The sequence below is a fragment of the Polypterus senegalus genome, chromosome 12 (assembly GCF_016835505.1).
Source record: "Polypterus senegalus isolate Bchr_013 chromosome 12, ASM1683550v1, whole genome shotgun sequence".
Classification (NCBI taxonomy): Eukaryota; Metazoa; Chordata; class Cladistia; order Polypteriformes; family Polypteridae; genus Polypterus; species Polypterus senegalus.
Window position 1 is genome coordinate 37,421,078 of NC_053165.1, and position 13,452 is coordinate 37,434,529.

General features: G+C 37.1%; 1 protein-coding gene across 1 annotated transcript in view; it reads left to right on the forward strand.

The window, feature by feature from the left end:
• The window catches only part of iars1 (isoleucyl-tRNA synthetase 1), a 103,588-nt gene that overhangs the window by 88,879 nt on the left and 1,257 nt on the right, over nucleotides 1–13,452 (forward strand). Inside the window, exons 20-29 of the mRNA XM_039770865.1 lie at nucleotides 6,823–6,943; nucleotides 9,009–9,100; nucleotides 11,041–11,118; nucleotides 11,277–11,398; nucleotides 11,490–11,592; nucleotides 11,676–11,759; nucleotides 11,857–12,031; nucleotides 12,780–12,892; nucleotides 13,044–13,139; nucleotides 13,218–13,394. Of these exons, the coding sequence (XP_039626799.1) occupies nucleotides 6,823–6,943; nucleotides 9,009–9,100; nucleotides 11,041–11,118; nucleotides 11,277–11,398; nucleotides 11,490–11,592; nucleotides 11,676–11,759; nucleotides 11,857–12,031; nucleotides 12,780–12,892; nucleotides 13,044–13,139; nucleotides 13,218–13,394 (1,161 nt within the window). The remainder of the gene's footprint in view (nucleotides 1–6,822; nucleotides 6,944–9,008; nucleotides 9,101–11,040; nucleotides 11,119–11,276; nucleotides 11,399–11,489; nucleotides 11,593–11,675; nucleotides 11,760–11,856; nucleotides 12,032–12,779; nucleotides 12,893–13,043; nucleotides 13,140–13,217; nucleotides 13,395–13,452) is intronic.

Consider the following 13,452-nt stretch of genomic DNA (forward strand, 5'->3'; position numbering starts at 1 on the left):
GGCTCTCCTTCGGTCCTCCTGGGCGTCCCGTATGTGTGTGTGTGTGTATGTGTATATATATATATATATATATATATATATATACATACACATACCTATCTATATTATATATACACACACACAAATTATATATATGTATTATGTATATCATTAAGAAGTAAAGCAACATTGAGTACTACTGGAGTGGTTTCGGGTAAACCACATTTTAAAGACTGTGTAACACAACAGGTAAGTAGTACTAACAGCAGCTAAAATGTATATGGATCATCTCTTGGTAGTAGATCCCTTTTGAAAGGCGCTACACGACGGCTGTGGTATAGAAATTACATTTTCTATGTGAACGTTCAAATTTCTGCCTTTGGTAATGTGCCTTACCGGCATTACCAGCAATTAAAGAAAATTAGTTTTGTGTCCTCTGCAGTGTTAAGAGAGAAAGGCTTTGGTTTGGGATTAAAGGAAAAAAGGTGTAAAGAAAGGAAAGTTGCCTTTTTCTTTTATATAGTGTAGAGAGAGGTCTTCGCTGACGATATGAGTGTCGCGGTGGGTCTTGTGTAGACTGGAGAGACGGCCCTGCCATTAACTGGCCAGGATGGCACTTTCGGTCCTCCACTCCTGTGCGTGTCTTCATAATCCGACCTGACGACCTCATAATCTTATGCGTGTAAAAGAAAGTGCGATGCGCCTTAATATTAGTTTGCCGTGGTCTAGAAATGGGATCCCGTGTTTACAGTTGTCTGGGCTATAGCTCATGGTAAGGAGGAAAAAAATTAAAAGTGTTTACTTTCACTTAAGGCAGAAGCGCAGTCAGCCTCTCAAAGGCCGGCACAGCTACACACGTGCGCGCACGCTGGTTGCCCGACTTTTGTAGTATTTTTGAAGTGCAGGAAACGCCACTTTTTGCAGACACGTTCACGTGATCAAAAGTCTCCGCGCTCTTTAGAGGTCTTGCTTTCTCTGTGTACTGCATTCATAGTCATTTTACGTGAGCCGCTCGGTATACATGCATCGAAGCTTCTGAGCTGTGCCTGTGCGATCTCGCGATGTCCATGGCTTTATTTAATGTTAGCGAAGACCTGGCACTTAAGTTTCTCGCTACAGCAATTTTAACTCCGTTACAAAGTGATCCAAAGTCTTGTTTATACCTTGTGTCTTCTCATTAAACTTGTATCTCGTGAATAAAGTATTCAGCGTTTTTCTTCAGCGCTCTTTGGGAGCTCTTCCTTCTTTTCTACGGACTGTGGTCACAGTCAGTTCATGTGACTATATGTATGTATGTGTGTGTATATGTGTGTATGTAGGTATATATATAATATATTTAATTATCCAAAATTATCTTTAATTATCCAAATATTAACTGGGATAACCTTGCAGATGGAGGAGCACAAGAGCAGGAGTTTTTAGAAGTAATCAGCGACTGTTTTTTAACACAGCATGTTAAAGCACCAACACGGGGTGAAGCCTGTCTGGATTTAGTATTCTGTAATAATCAGGATAGAATTGAGGGTGTAGAGGTGATTGAACCACTAGGGTCAAGTGACCATAATGTAATACAATTCTCAGTATTTTGTAAGAGTACAGATGCAAAGACTAAAATTGTTAAGTTGAACTTTGGTAGGGCTAATTTTGAGCAGATGCGACAAAGTCTAAGTAGGATAGACTGGGATAAGCTTTTAAATGTGGAGACAGTCGAGGAGCAGTGGAACAGGTTTAAAAATGTTTTACATGTAATGCAGGACAGATACATACCTAAATTTGGAATTAATAGGAAACTAAAAAAAAACTCCACGATGGATTAATAAAGATTTAAAAAAGAAGTTGCAAAGGAAAAAACTGCTGTATAAGGCATATAAGACTAATGACTGCAAAGAGAATCGTAGCGCGTATGAGAACATGAGGGCAACCATTAAGAAGGATATCAGAGAGGCTAAAAGACAGTTGGAGAGGAATGTAGCAGATAAGGCGAAAGAAGACCCCAAGAGATTCTTTCAGTATTTTAGTAGTAAAAGAACAGTTAAGGAGGAGGTCAAGTTCATCAGGAATAGTAAAGGGGAATTAAAAGATACAGACAATGAAATAGCAGATGCCCTAAACTTACATTTTTCTGAGGTGTTTACAAGTGAGCAAGTGGATAACCTGCCAGAGGTAAACGCAACTACTAAGGAGGTACTGAGGGATTTGGAAATTGTAGAGGGAGAAGTGCTGCTCAGATTAAATAAGATGAAATCAAACAAATCACCAGGCCCAGATAATATTTATCCTCGTGTTCTTAAGGAGGCTAGTGAGTACATATATAAACCCTTGACACGTATTTTTAGGAAGTCACTGTGCACTGGAGAGATTCCAAAGGACTGGAAAATGGCAAATATCATCCCATTATATAAAAAGGGTGACAGGGCAGATCCAAGCAACTATAGGCCAGTAAGCTTAACAAGCATCACAGGAAAATTAATGGAAGGAATTATTAAGGATAAGATTGAGCAACACATGGCAAGGACAGGAGTTATTCTGAACAGTCAGCATGGGTTCAGAAGAGGGAGGTCGTGTTTTACTAACATGTTGGAATTCTATGAGGAGGCAACAAAAGGATACGATCAAAGTGGAGCTTATGATATTATTTATCTGGACTTTCAGAAAGCATTTGATAAGGTGCCACATGAGAGGTTGGGCATCAAGTTAAAAGAAGTGGGAGTTCAGGGTGATGTTTTTAGATGGGTGCAGAATTGGCTCAGACACAGGAAGCAGAGGGTGATGGTGCGAGGAACCTCATCAGAACTGGCGATGTTAAGAGTGGTGTTCCACAGGGGTCAGTGCTAGGGCCTGCTATTTTTAATATATATAAATGATTTAGATAGGAATATAAGTAACAAGCTGGTTAAGTTTGCAGATGATACCAAGATAGGTGGATTAGCAGATAATTTGGAATCCGTTATATCATTACAGAAGGACTTGGATAGCATACAGGCTTGGGCAGATTTGTGGCAGATGAAATTTAATGTCAGTAAATGTAAAGTATTACACATAGGAAGTAAAAATATTAGGTTTGAATACACAATGGGCGGTCGGAAAATCGAGAGTACACCTTATGTGAAGTCATAGTGGTCTCAAAGCTATCAACTTCCCAACAGTGTTCAGAAGCCATTAAGAAGGCTAACAGAATGTTAGGTTATATAGCACGATCTGTGGAGTACAAGTCCAAGGAGGTTATGCTCAACCTTTATAATGCACTGGTGAGGCCTCATCTTGAGTACTGTGTGCAGTTTTGGTCTCCAGGCTACAAAAGGACATAGCAGCACTAGAAAAGGTCCAGAGAAGAGCGACTAGGCTGATTCCAGGTCTACAGGGGTTGAATTATGAGGAAAGATTAAAAGAGCTGAGCCTTTACAGTTTAAGCAAAAGAAGATTAAGAGGTGACATGATTGAAGTGTTTAAAATTCTGAAGGGAATTAGTACAGTGGATCGAGACTTGTATTTTAAAATTAGTTCATCAAGAACACGGGGACACAGTTGGAAACTTGTTAAGGGTAAATTTCGCACAAACATTAGGAAGTTTTTCTTTACACAAAGAACGATAGACACTTGGAATAAGCTACCAAGTAGTGTGGTAGACATTAAGACGTTAGGGACTTTCAAAACTCGACTTGATGTTTTCTTGAAAGGAAACAAGTGGATAGGACTGGCGAGCTTTGTTGGGCTGAATGGCCTGTTCTCGTCTAGATTGTTCTAATGTTCTAATATACGAACTACAACTCACTGTGGGTGTCCAGGTGGAAACTACATCAGCAGGATGCTGCCACCCATTGGACTTAGGGGGACAATTTGCCCTGAGAGGTAGTCACCCCCCTGTTTATCCATTATCTAAGCCTCAAAAGGAATAGGAACCACCTTGGTCGATGTGAACATCCATCCACACTGTTCATATTGGCCAGGTAAGCTTGCACCATCCATCCTATTTGGGATGTCAGTCTATACATGATGTCCATCACAATATATATAGGGTATATGACCATGTAAACCCTTCAGTGTGTTGCAATTAATGATTTCATAGTCTGTGCACGTGTGTTGCACTCTGTTAGCCAGTCCGAGTAAACTCTTTCAGACAACTGTCCCACCAGTCTTTGTGTTGCATTATTGTTTCGTTTTAGTTGAAAAAAATCTCTTGGTATTTCAGAAATCAATAAATTTATGTTGATGAGCTTGAACGTACATTGCGAAGATCAGCAACAATATCTCTGGAACCATGGACCTTGTGCTTATTTTCTGTTTCACTGTAGTTTAAAGACGTCCGTGCATTTTGTCAAAGATGAACTCCACAAGTGAACTTGTTTCATATAGGTTACTCTCCCTATCCCGGTTTTGTGTGAGCATGTAAACACTCTCTTGACTCCATGATAATAATAATGTGAATTCAATAAAGCTGATATGTTAATTTATTTAGATATTGTTTAAAGTAAGTTGTTTTCATGTGCAAAAACTCAGTAGAAAACCTTGCATTCAAAATTGCAACTGTTGATTTTTCTATTAAATGTTAATAATTGATTGATTAAATGCCAAATACCAAACCTAAAACAAATGGAACAAAAAGATGCAGTGTTATTACTGTCTGTGACTTTTCAGTGAATTTCAACATATAAAACATTTACATTTCAAAGTAAAATCCAAATTGCACAGCAGCTTTTGTGGTTTCAAACTGTAGTCATTGTGGTGTACTTTCAACAAACTGGGCCATTCTTCAAATGCAATTCCTTTCTGAAACAAGATTTAAATTCATTAATACAATCCGGCATTTTTTATTACTGCACATGCACTATACTAATTACAATTTGAAATGAATAATAAGGCTGCTATATTATTTAGATTATGAAAGTTTTTCACCACATTCATCTCCGCCAAATACACTAATAGGACACATCCATGAATCAACTTGTATATTTCAAATACTAAAACATACAACAAAATTTCCTCATGACAAAAGAATGTATGGTAAGCAAGTAATAATAATCATCTCTTAATATCATCTGACAGTGTAGTCTAGTTGTTACAAAGTATAATTTAAAACAGCAAAGACTACATGGTAGAAAATTGCTAACAGTTTTGCAAATAAAGTACAGTAGTAGACAAAATGTATATGAATCAAGTTGGCATTAAGCAAGTGTAATTTACATAGATCTAGTATATTGAAGCAAACATTAAAAACTTAGACCATAGATAATGTGCATTCTCTAAAAAACAAAGAAGAACACAATTTATTGTAATCGTGTTGCACACTCTTATATTCTTAGGCAGGTGTTGCAGGAGTTATCAGGTGATAAGCAGAAGTACTTGTATTCTAACATATGTGCTTCGTTATTATATGTGCTAAGGGAAATACAAAATTTCTCATCAATAAAATTCCTTGAGTTTGCTCAGCCTTTCGTATGACCTATTCTTAGGTGTCACTTGCACTGAGGAAGGCAGGTGTTATGCACTCTTCATTATTCTCAGTATGGAGTTGCCACGACTTTGCTCATATAGTGAAGCCACAAATTTAGCAAGTGCTCATATTCCTCTTGAAAAAAACTACTGCTAAATATTACAAATTTACCAGTGCACACTGCATGAGTTTAGGAAATGATATGATGGACAAGTGCCCTATTCAGGGATTGTTCCTTCCTCTCCCCATATACTTCCTAAAGTAGGCTTCATGTATCCTGTAACCTTGCTCATGATAAAGCAGGATTTGAGAATGGATGAGTGGATTGATGTAAATGCTAGATGCATACAAAACTGGAGATGAACATCATTTTATAAATGATGCCACCTGTTAGTCTGCTTATTTATTTAGACGGCTGTATCTGCTGTAAGTGGTTATCAGAAACTTGCTAGTATTTTTCAGTATAACTATGATTTTTATTTGTTATATTTCAAACATTCCACTAATTTATAAATCATTTTGCTTCCATGGAGTTTCCTAAATTTGAGGAATATATCTTGTATGCAGACATCATAGTTTTTCAGATACATTGCGCAACACACAATGAAACAGTTTTGTCTTATGTCCTTAAAATGGAACAGCTTTTCTAAATTTGACCAGTGACATATACTACTGACTATTTATTTATATTATATATATATATATATATATATATATATATATATATATATAAGAGTATGGCTGCTCCCATTACACCTAGAACTTTCTGCTGCATCCTCCATTGCACAGGTATGTCTATGTGCAGCAGGAACATATAGTCACTGCAGAGAAGATGTAATGTGGGAGCTTCTATAGTGCATTCTCAGTCATTGGCAAATACACTGGATGATTACATCATGATGTAGTGAGATCCGCTTACTGAGCCATAAATAAATGAGAAAACTTCATGGCCATTATGTCACTTAAGTCAAGATCTGGAAGTATTTTACTATGATCCTAAAAATATTTACTTGTAGTTTTATTTTAATTGGCCACTGCAAACTTTGAATTTCAGTTTACTTTAGTAATGACTCACCTTGAAAATGTAACTGAGTAGGATCATTACTAAATAAATATATATTTTAAAAAGTAAAAATATTTTGAATTAAAAATTCTTAAAAAAATAAAAAGCATAATTCTCTACATAATCTACGGGTACAGTTATAAATGTAAGTGTGATTTGTTACTTTACATCCCTGGTTAAGATATTCTGCATTCAACATTAGTTTTTACCTAGCTTGAAAGCAGGTAAAGTGCATAGTAGTTTTTCACAGTTTCATTGATTGCTTGAATCTCTGAAGATTTAGCTATTTCAATGAAAACTAGGCCTGAATAAATAGTTTTCTTGACATCACATGCTATATTTTTTTTAGGATGAAGGAGTGCAGTTCCTATATAATGAGAGCAATGCCAGAGACAGTGACAACATTATGGACAAGTGGATTTTGTCTTTCACTCAGTCACTCATCCAATTTTTCAAGGCAGAGATGAATGGTAGGTAATGATTTAGGATGGAATAAACAGTCCCTGAAAAATTTGTTCTGTTTTCATCTTGAACATTGTTGGGTATGTACATTTGGCTTTATAGATTAATTCAAATTGTATTACTATACTGCAAGCCCTGACAAACCATGTGGAGCTGTTTCTTGGATTTTATACAGTGTAATGTAATTCTTATTAGAGGCCCTTAGTCAGCCCTGCATTTGTTGGAATGTGCCATTTACAGGTGCATCTCAGTAAATTAGAATATCATCGAAAAGTTTATTTTAGTAATTCAATTCAAAAAGTGATCCTCATATATTATATAGATTCATTACATACAGAGTTATATATTTCAAGTATTTATTTCTTTTCATTTTGCTGATTATGGCTTATAGTTAATGAAAATCCAAAATTAAGTATTTCAGTAAATATATTGTGAAAAAGTTCAATATTGTAGACTCATGGTGTCACACTCCACTGAAATAATTAATCCAAAACATCTGCAGAGGTGTCCTGAGCCTTTAAATGGTCTCTCAGTCTGGTTTAGTAGGCCACACAATCATGGGGAAGACTGTGGACTTGACAGTTGTCTAGAAGACAGTCATTGACACCTCCACAAGGAGGGTAAGCCACAAAAAGTCATTGCTAAAGAAGCTGACTGTTCACAGAGTGTTGTATCCAAGCATATTAATGGAAAGTTGAGTGGAAGCAAAAAATGTGGCAGAAAAAGGCACACAAGCAACAGGGGTAACTGCAGCCTTAAGATTACTGTGAAACACAGCCCATTCAAGAATTTGGGGGAGATCCACAAGGAGTGGACTGCGGCTTTAGTCAGTGCTTCAGGAGCCACCACACGCAGACATATCCAGAACATGGGCTACAACTGTCACATTCCTTGTCTCAAGCCACTCCTGAGCCAGAGACAATGTCAGAAGCATCTTACCTGGGCTAAGGAGAAAACTGACTGAACTGTTTCTTAATAGTCTAAAGGCATTTTTTCAGATGAAAGTAAATTTTCCATTTCATTTGGAAATCAAGGTCCCAGAGTCTGGAGGAAGAGTGGAGAGGCACAGAATCCACGTTGCATAAGGTCCAATGTGAAGTTTCCATAGTCACTAATGATTTGGGGAGCCATGTCGTTGGCTGGTGTTGGTCCACTGTGTTTTATCAAGTCCAAAGTCAGCTCAGCCGTCTACCAGGAAATTTTAGAGCACTTCATGCTTACGTCTGCTGACAAGCTTTATGGAGATGCTGATTTCATTTTCCAGCAGGACTTGGCACCTGCCCACAGTGCCAAAAGTACCAATACCTGGTTTAATGACCATGGTGTATCACTGTGCCAGCAAACTTGCCTAACCTAAACCCCATAGAGAATCTATGGAGTATTGTCAAGAGGAAGATGAGAGACACTAGACCCAACAATGCAGATGAGCTGAATGCCGCTATAAAAGCATCCTGGGCTTCCATAACACCTCAGTAGTGCCACAGGCTGATCGTCTCCATGCCACACCGCATTGATGCAGTAATTTATGCAAAAGGAGCCCCAACCAACTATTGAGTGTGTACATGGACATACTTTTCATTAGGCCAACATTTCTCCATTAAAAATCTTTTTTTTTATTGGTCTTATGTAATATTGCAATTTTCTGAGATACTGAATTTTGAGTTTTCATTACCTGTAAGCCATAATCAGCAAAATGTGTGTAATGAATCTATATAATATTAATTTCACTTTTTGAATTGCATTACTGAAATAAATTAACTTTTCAATGATATTCTAATTTATTGAGATGCACCTATACATGTTTAGAGTACATACATTTGAAATCATTACATTATACAGTCTATTCCAGTGCCTTCCCCATTGCTAAAGCGTGCATGTAGTAACATTTTTGATATATTTATGTGATGTTAAATTTTGCTCCCACATCACAAACGTATATGTTTTAGGTTAATCAACCTGGTATTTGTTTGTGTGTGTTTGCATATACCCTGCCATGATAGGTGTGGACTGCTGTAAACTGTTTATTGTTGATAGGTTTTGTCTGACTTTTTTTTTTTTTTAAACTGCAATTAGCATACAGGTTATACACAGTGGTCCCCAGACTGGTTAAGTTTGTTGACATGCTGACCAACTGGTATGTACGAACAAATCGCAGAAGATTAAAGGTAAGTGTTATTATCGTGATCTTAACTTCAAAATACCCAAATTCGTTACTGGGTTGGTCTAGTCTTGCAGCTTAAGATTAACACATGCATACATAGATATACACATACACACAGACCCTAACTACGAAAGTGCCATATAAATAACATATACACAACCCATCCCTCCCTAGCACTTCAACCACATTTGTGCTATCTGAATAACGTGTTACTTTCTAACACTTAAAAAGACTTACTTTTTGACACAAATGACGTTATATCTTAGAATTAAATGTTACTTTTGTTCTCCATAATTATATATTTAAATGTACAAAGGCTCAATGTGCTTGGCTATAGGCCATTTATCAACCAAAGATGTCTTACTTTTCCATTCTTTTCCTTCTTGGATGTAGCCCCCCCTCCTTAGCCTGATAAACCCTGCAGTTAGAACCACATGCCAAACTTGCAACTGTTCTGGGTTCTCTTTATATTTACTTTAATACTTAAGGCACTCTAGATATAAGGATAAGGTATAGAAACTAAAAAAAAAAAGTGTTATTTATATAAGAACAATAATACAACAAGGAGAAGGTATAAAAGAAAATATAGTTAGCAAAGTCTGGATATATATAGACTTAAAAAGCTTACTGAAAGAAATCAGAGACATCAAAGATGAATGTCCTAAGTGGCTTTTTGATTTGAGCAATTGGTGAAATACATGAGTTACCACCTCCGATGTTTAGTTAAAATGGTCACTTGTGTCTTGGTCTCTTCTTCTGAAATTGCCTCTTTGTCTGTCAGACAAGCCATATTTATTTTAAAATTCCACATGGAATTTGGGACACACATTTGATTGGCTGGCTGTCAATATGATGAATGACTTCCCTCACCGTCTTTGTATGTCCATTTCTCAAGCCATATAGTTTTTGATCTGTTTATGCATGTCTGTTTCGCAAGCCATAAAATAATACAGTCTTCTGCTTTGTTTACACATATGTTTGAAAGCAATCATTTACTACTTTAGTACACTTTGGGAAGAGAAGATGCTTTGATGTTCATTACCTCCTTTAGTGTTACATTCGTCTTGTTTATTTGAACTTTAAGGTGATGCAGTTCAGGAAGTGAAGACCCTTTGATGTTAACTGTCCTTAGTTAATCTTGTTTGTGTTAAGCAAAACAAATAAAATATAACATTTAAAATCTAGGACAGTACAGTAAGTAATCCATATTTTCAGTTGTTTAAAAAAATTAGCATAGAGAAGGAAGTGGCAAAGCTTTCTTTGTCTTATTAGTATTATGTAACTTTTTCTTGTGTAACAATGGCTTTTTATCTGGTACTAGATTATAGGTATCTTGAGCCACCTCCACCTACTGGTGAAAACTGTAGCAGTTACTACCCATGACCAGTAACTGTTAATTAGTAGTAGGAGACCTGCAATTATGTCCCTGATACAAAGTAACACTATGAGACAGTAACACATCACTCACAAGTACTCTGTTAAACACAAGTGGTGTTGTTCATTAGCACTATAGCTAAATAGCAAATGAGTGTTAGTGTGGCCCATTACTGCATAAATCATACACACTGCTTCCCCCAACACCAGCTGGATTTCACATCTCTCCTGTTAAGGATAAATATCATCTCCCATCTCTCTACCCCTTAAGTGGTAGTTGTAGCTATGCTTAATCTACAAAGCTCCATCTGTATCTCTTTTTATTGCCATCATTTAATCTACCTAGAATGCTAGAGTAAAAGCTCTTTCTTTGAATCAGATACCTTTCTCATGCGGCAGTACAGATTCAGATCATTCTGACACAACTAAATTTGATCCCTTTTATGTAATTCGCAAGTTAAAATATGTACATTTGTGGAACCTACGATGTAAATGTTTATCTCTGTAGTATTTAAAAGGTAATCCAGAATACATAAGAGTGATAGATATTAATGTGTTTGTTGTTTTCAGGGTGAGAGTGGAAGAGAAGATTGTATTGCTGCTGTAGAAACACTGTTTAGTGTGCTCTTCTCGATGTGTCGACTCATGGTATGTATATTGCTATATATGTTCTATGTCCTTTTTCATTTTTGGTAAATTGTACTGCTACCATTTTGACTAATGCCAAACCCCAAAGTATCACCTTGCCTTAGTAAAATATGTATATATCTTACTGATAAAGGCAACCCTTTTTTCATGTTTCACAGGCTCCCTTCACACCCTTCATAACAGAAATGATGTACCAAAATTTGAGACTTCTCATTGATCCAGCGTCTTTAGATGAGAAAGACTGGAGAAGCATTCACTATCTGATGCTTCCTTGTGTTAGGTTGGTTGTTACTTGTACCAGAATTTAAAATGGTAAGGAAATTTGCTTGGGTGGCTTCATCCCAGTGATTCCTCACTCTGTCTCCATGTAGAGAATCATTAATCAGTAAGCCTATAGAGAGTGCTGTGTCCCAGATGCAGTCTGTCATTGAACTTGGGAGAGTGATAAGAGACAGGAAGACGCTTCCAGTAAAGGTGCGGACCCTGGTCTAACAAGCCTGATTGCTGTAAATAGAGCATGCCATGCAGGAAATCTTCACATTTCTGTTTTCATGTAGTACCCCCTGAAAGAAGTTGTCGTAATTCACCAGGATCCCAAAGCTCTAAAAGACATTCAGTCTTTGGAAAAGTACATTCTAGAGGTGAGTGGTAACTTGGCAACATTTCTGGGTCAGGAATCTGATTTGGGCATTTTACACTTTTAGTGTATGCTTCTCCAATATTGAATATCTTTACCAGGAACTCAATGTTCGTCAGCTGACTCTTTCAACTGATAAAGATAAGTATGGCATCCGGCTTAGGGCTGAACCAGATCATATGATTCTTGGGAAGCGCTTGAAAGGGGCCTTCAAGTCAGTAAGCTCAGCGGTTAAAGAGCTAACAAGCCAGCAGCTAGAGGCTTTTCAAAAAACAGGTCAGTAAGAGAACTTTTTCCGGTCTTATCCAATGTGTAATCCAGCTTTGAGGGCTGTTGGATTTGGGTGTGCTCTGCATGGCATGGTTCTTTTCATTCTGAAACAAATCTAATGTTTTTAAATGGTCTTTTGAAGTTTTTGAGTCCATTCATTAATTTGGATTAAAGCACACCCATGTCATCTCATTTTAATTAAACTTGCTGTTTAAGCATTTCATTTAGGGGAGAAGTCCCTGTTAATCATTTGGAGAAATGAATGCCCCTGCTCGTTTACCCAGGTGGTCATTATGTATTTTTCATTTCCAACATTTAGGGGAGCTGATTGTTAAAAATGTGGTTTAAGGTTTGTGCTTTCTTTCACTAGGCTCTCATGGTAATTTGCTGTATTTAATTCTACAGGTGTCTCCAACTAGACAACTTGGGAGGGGGATTATTACATTTTAAAAGCAATTTGCTCTGGCCTGCTAAATATTATGTTTTATTGACTGCAAATATAGGAGGCTAAAGTATATAATTTTTACATTGGTATTTTTTTGGAGTGAGAGATTGCATGCATTTTAGCCTGACAATTTGGGTAATGCAGACGATATATCACTGTATTTGTTTTTTTTTTCCCCCAAGTGTTTGCTGTCTTTGGGTGTCCAACTCCATGCAAATAGCATCTATGAAGTAGATGTGTTTACTAGACTCCTCTCTCTGATTTGGGAGTGATACAAACAATAGACGTCTCCACTATTTTACATTTTAGGAGTTATTGAAGTACAGGGTCATGAACTCCATGAGGAGGATATACGGCTCATGTACAGCTTCAATGCAGAGTCTGGACTGGCTGCACAGTATGAAGCCCATTCAGATGCACATGTAAGTAACGGGTCTGCACAATTTGCATTAAAATGTGGGATAGTTTATGTGGTCCCTTGTACATTATTATGTCCATTTACTTTAGTGCTTTGACATAGCTGTAGCCATATTAATTCACCAAAATAAGTATCTATTTTTTTTTTTTTAACAGGTTTTAATTTTATTGGATGTAACCCCTGACCAATCCATGGTGGATGAAGGAGTGGCACGGGAAGTGATTAACCGCATCCAAAAGCTGCGGAAGAAGGTGAGATCACTACTACAACGTTTAGCTATAGAAAATAATAACTCCTGACTTTAACATCTTTCTGCCATCTTTCTACAGGCTCATTTAGTACCTTCTGATGAAATAAGTGTTTACTACACTTGTGAGCCAAAAGCACATTACCTTGAGCATGTCATTCATGCCCACAACAGTTTCATTCTAGCCACAATTAAGGCTCCTTTGATATATGGCTCAGCTTCTTCAAATGCCAGTGTCATTATTGATGAGAAAACTCAGGTAAAAGTGTCACTCTTCTATTCTTTCTCCTTTTCCTCTTCGTCACATCACTTATCAC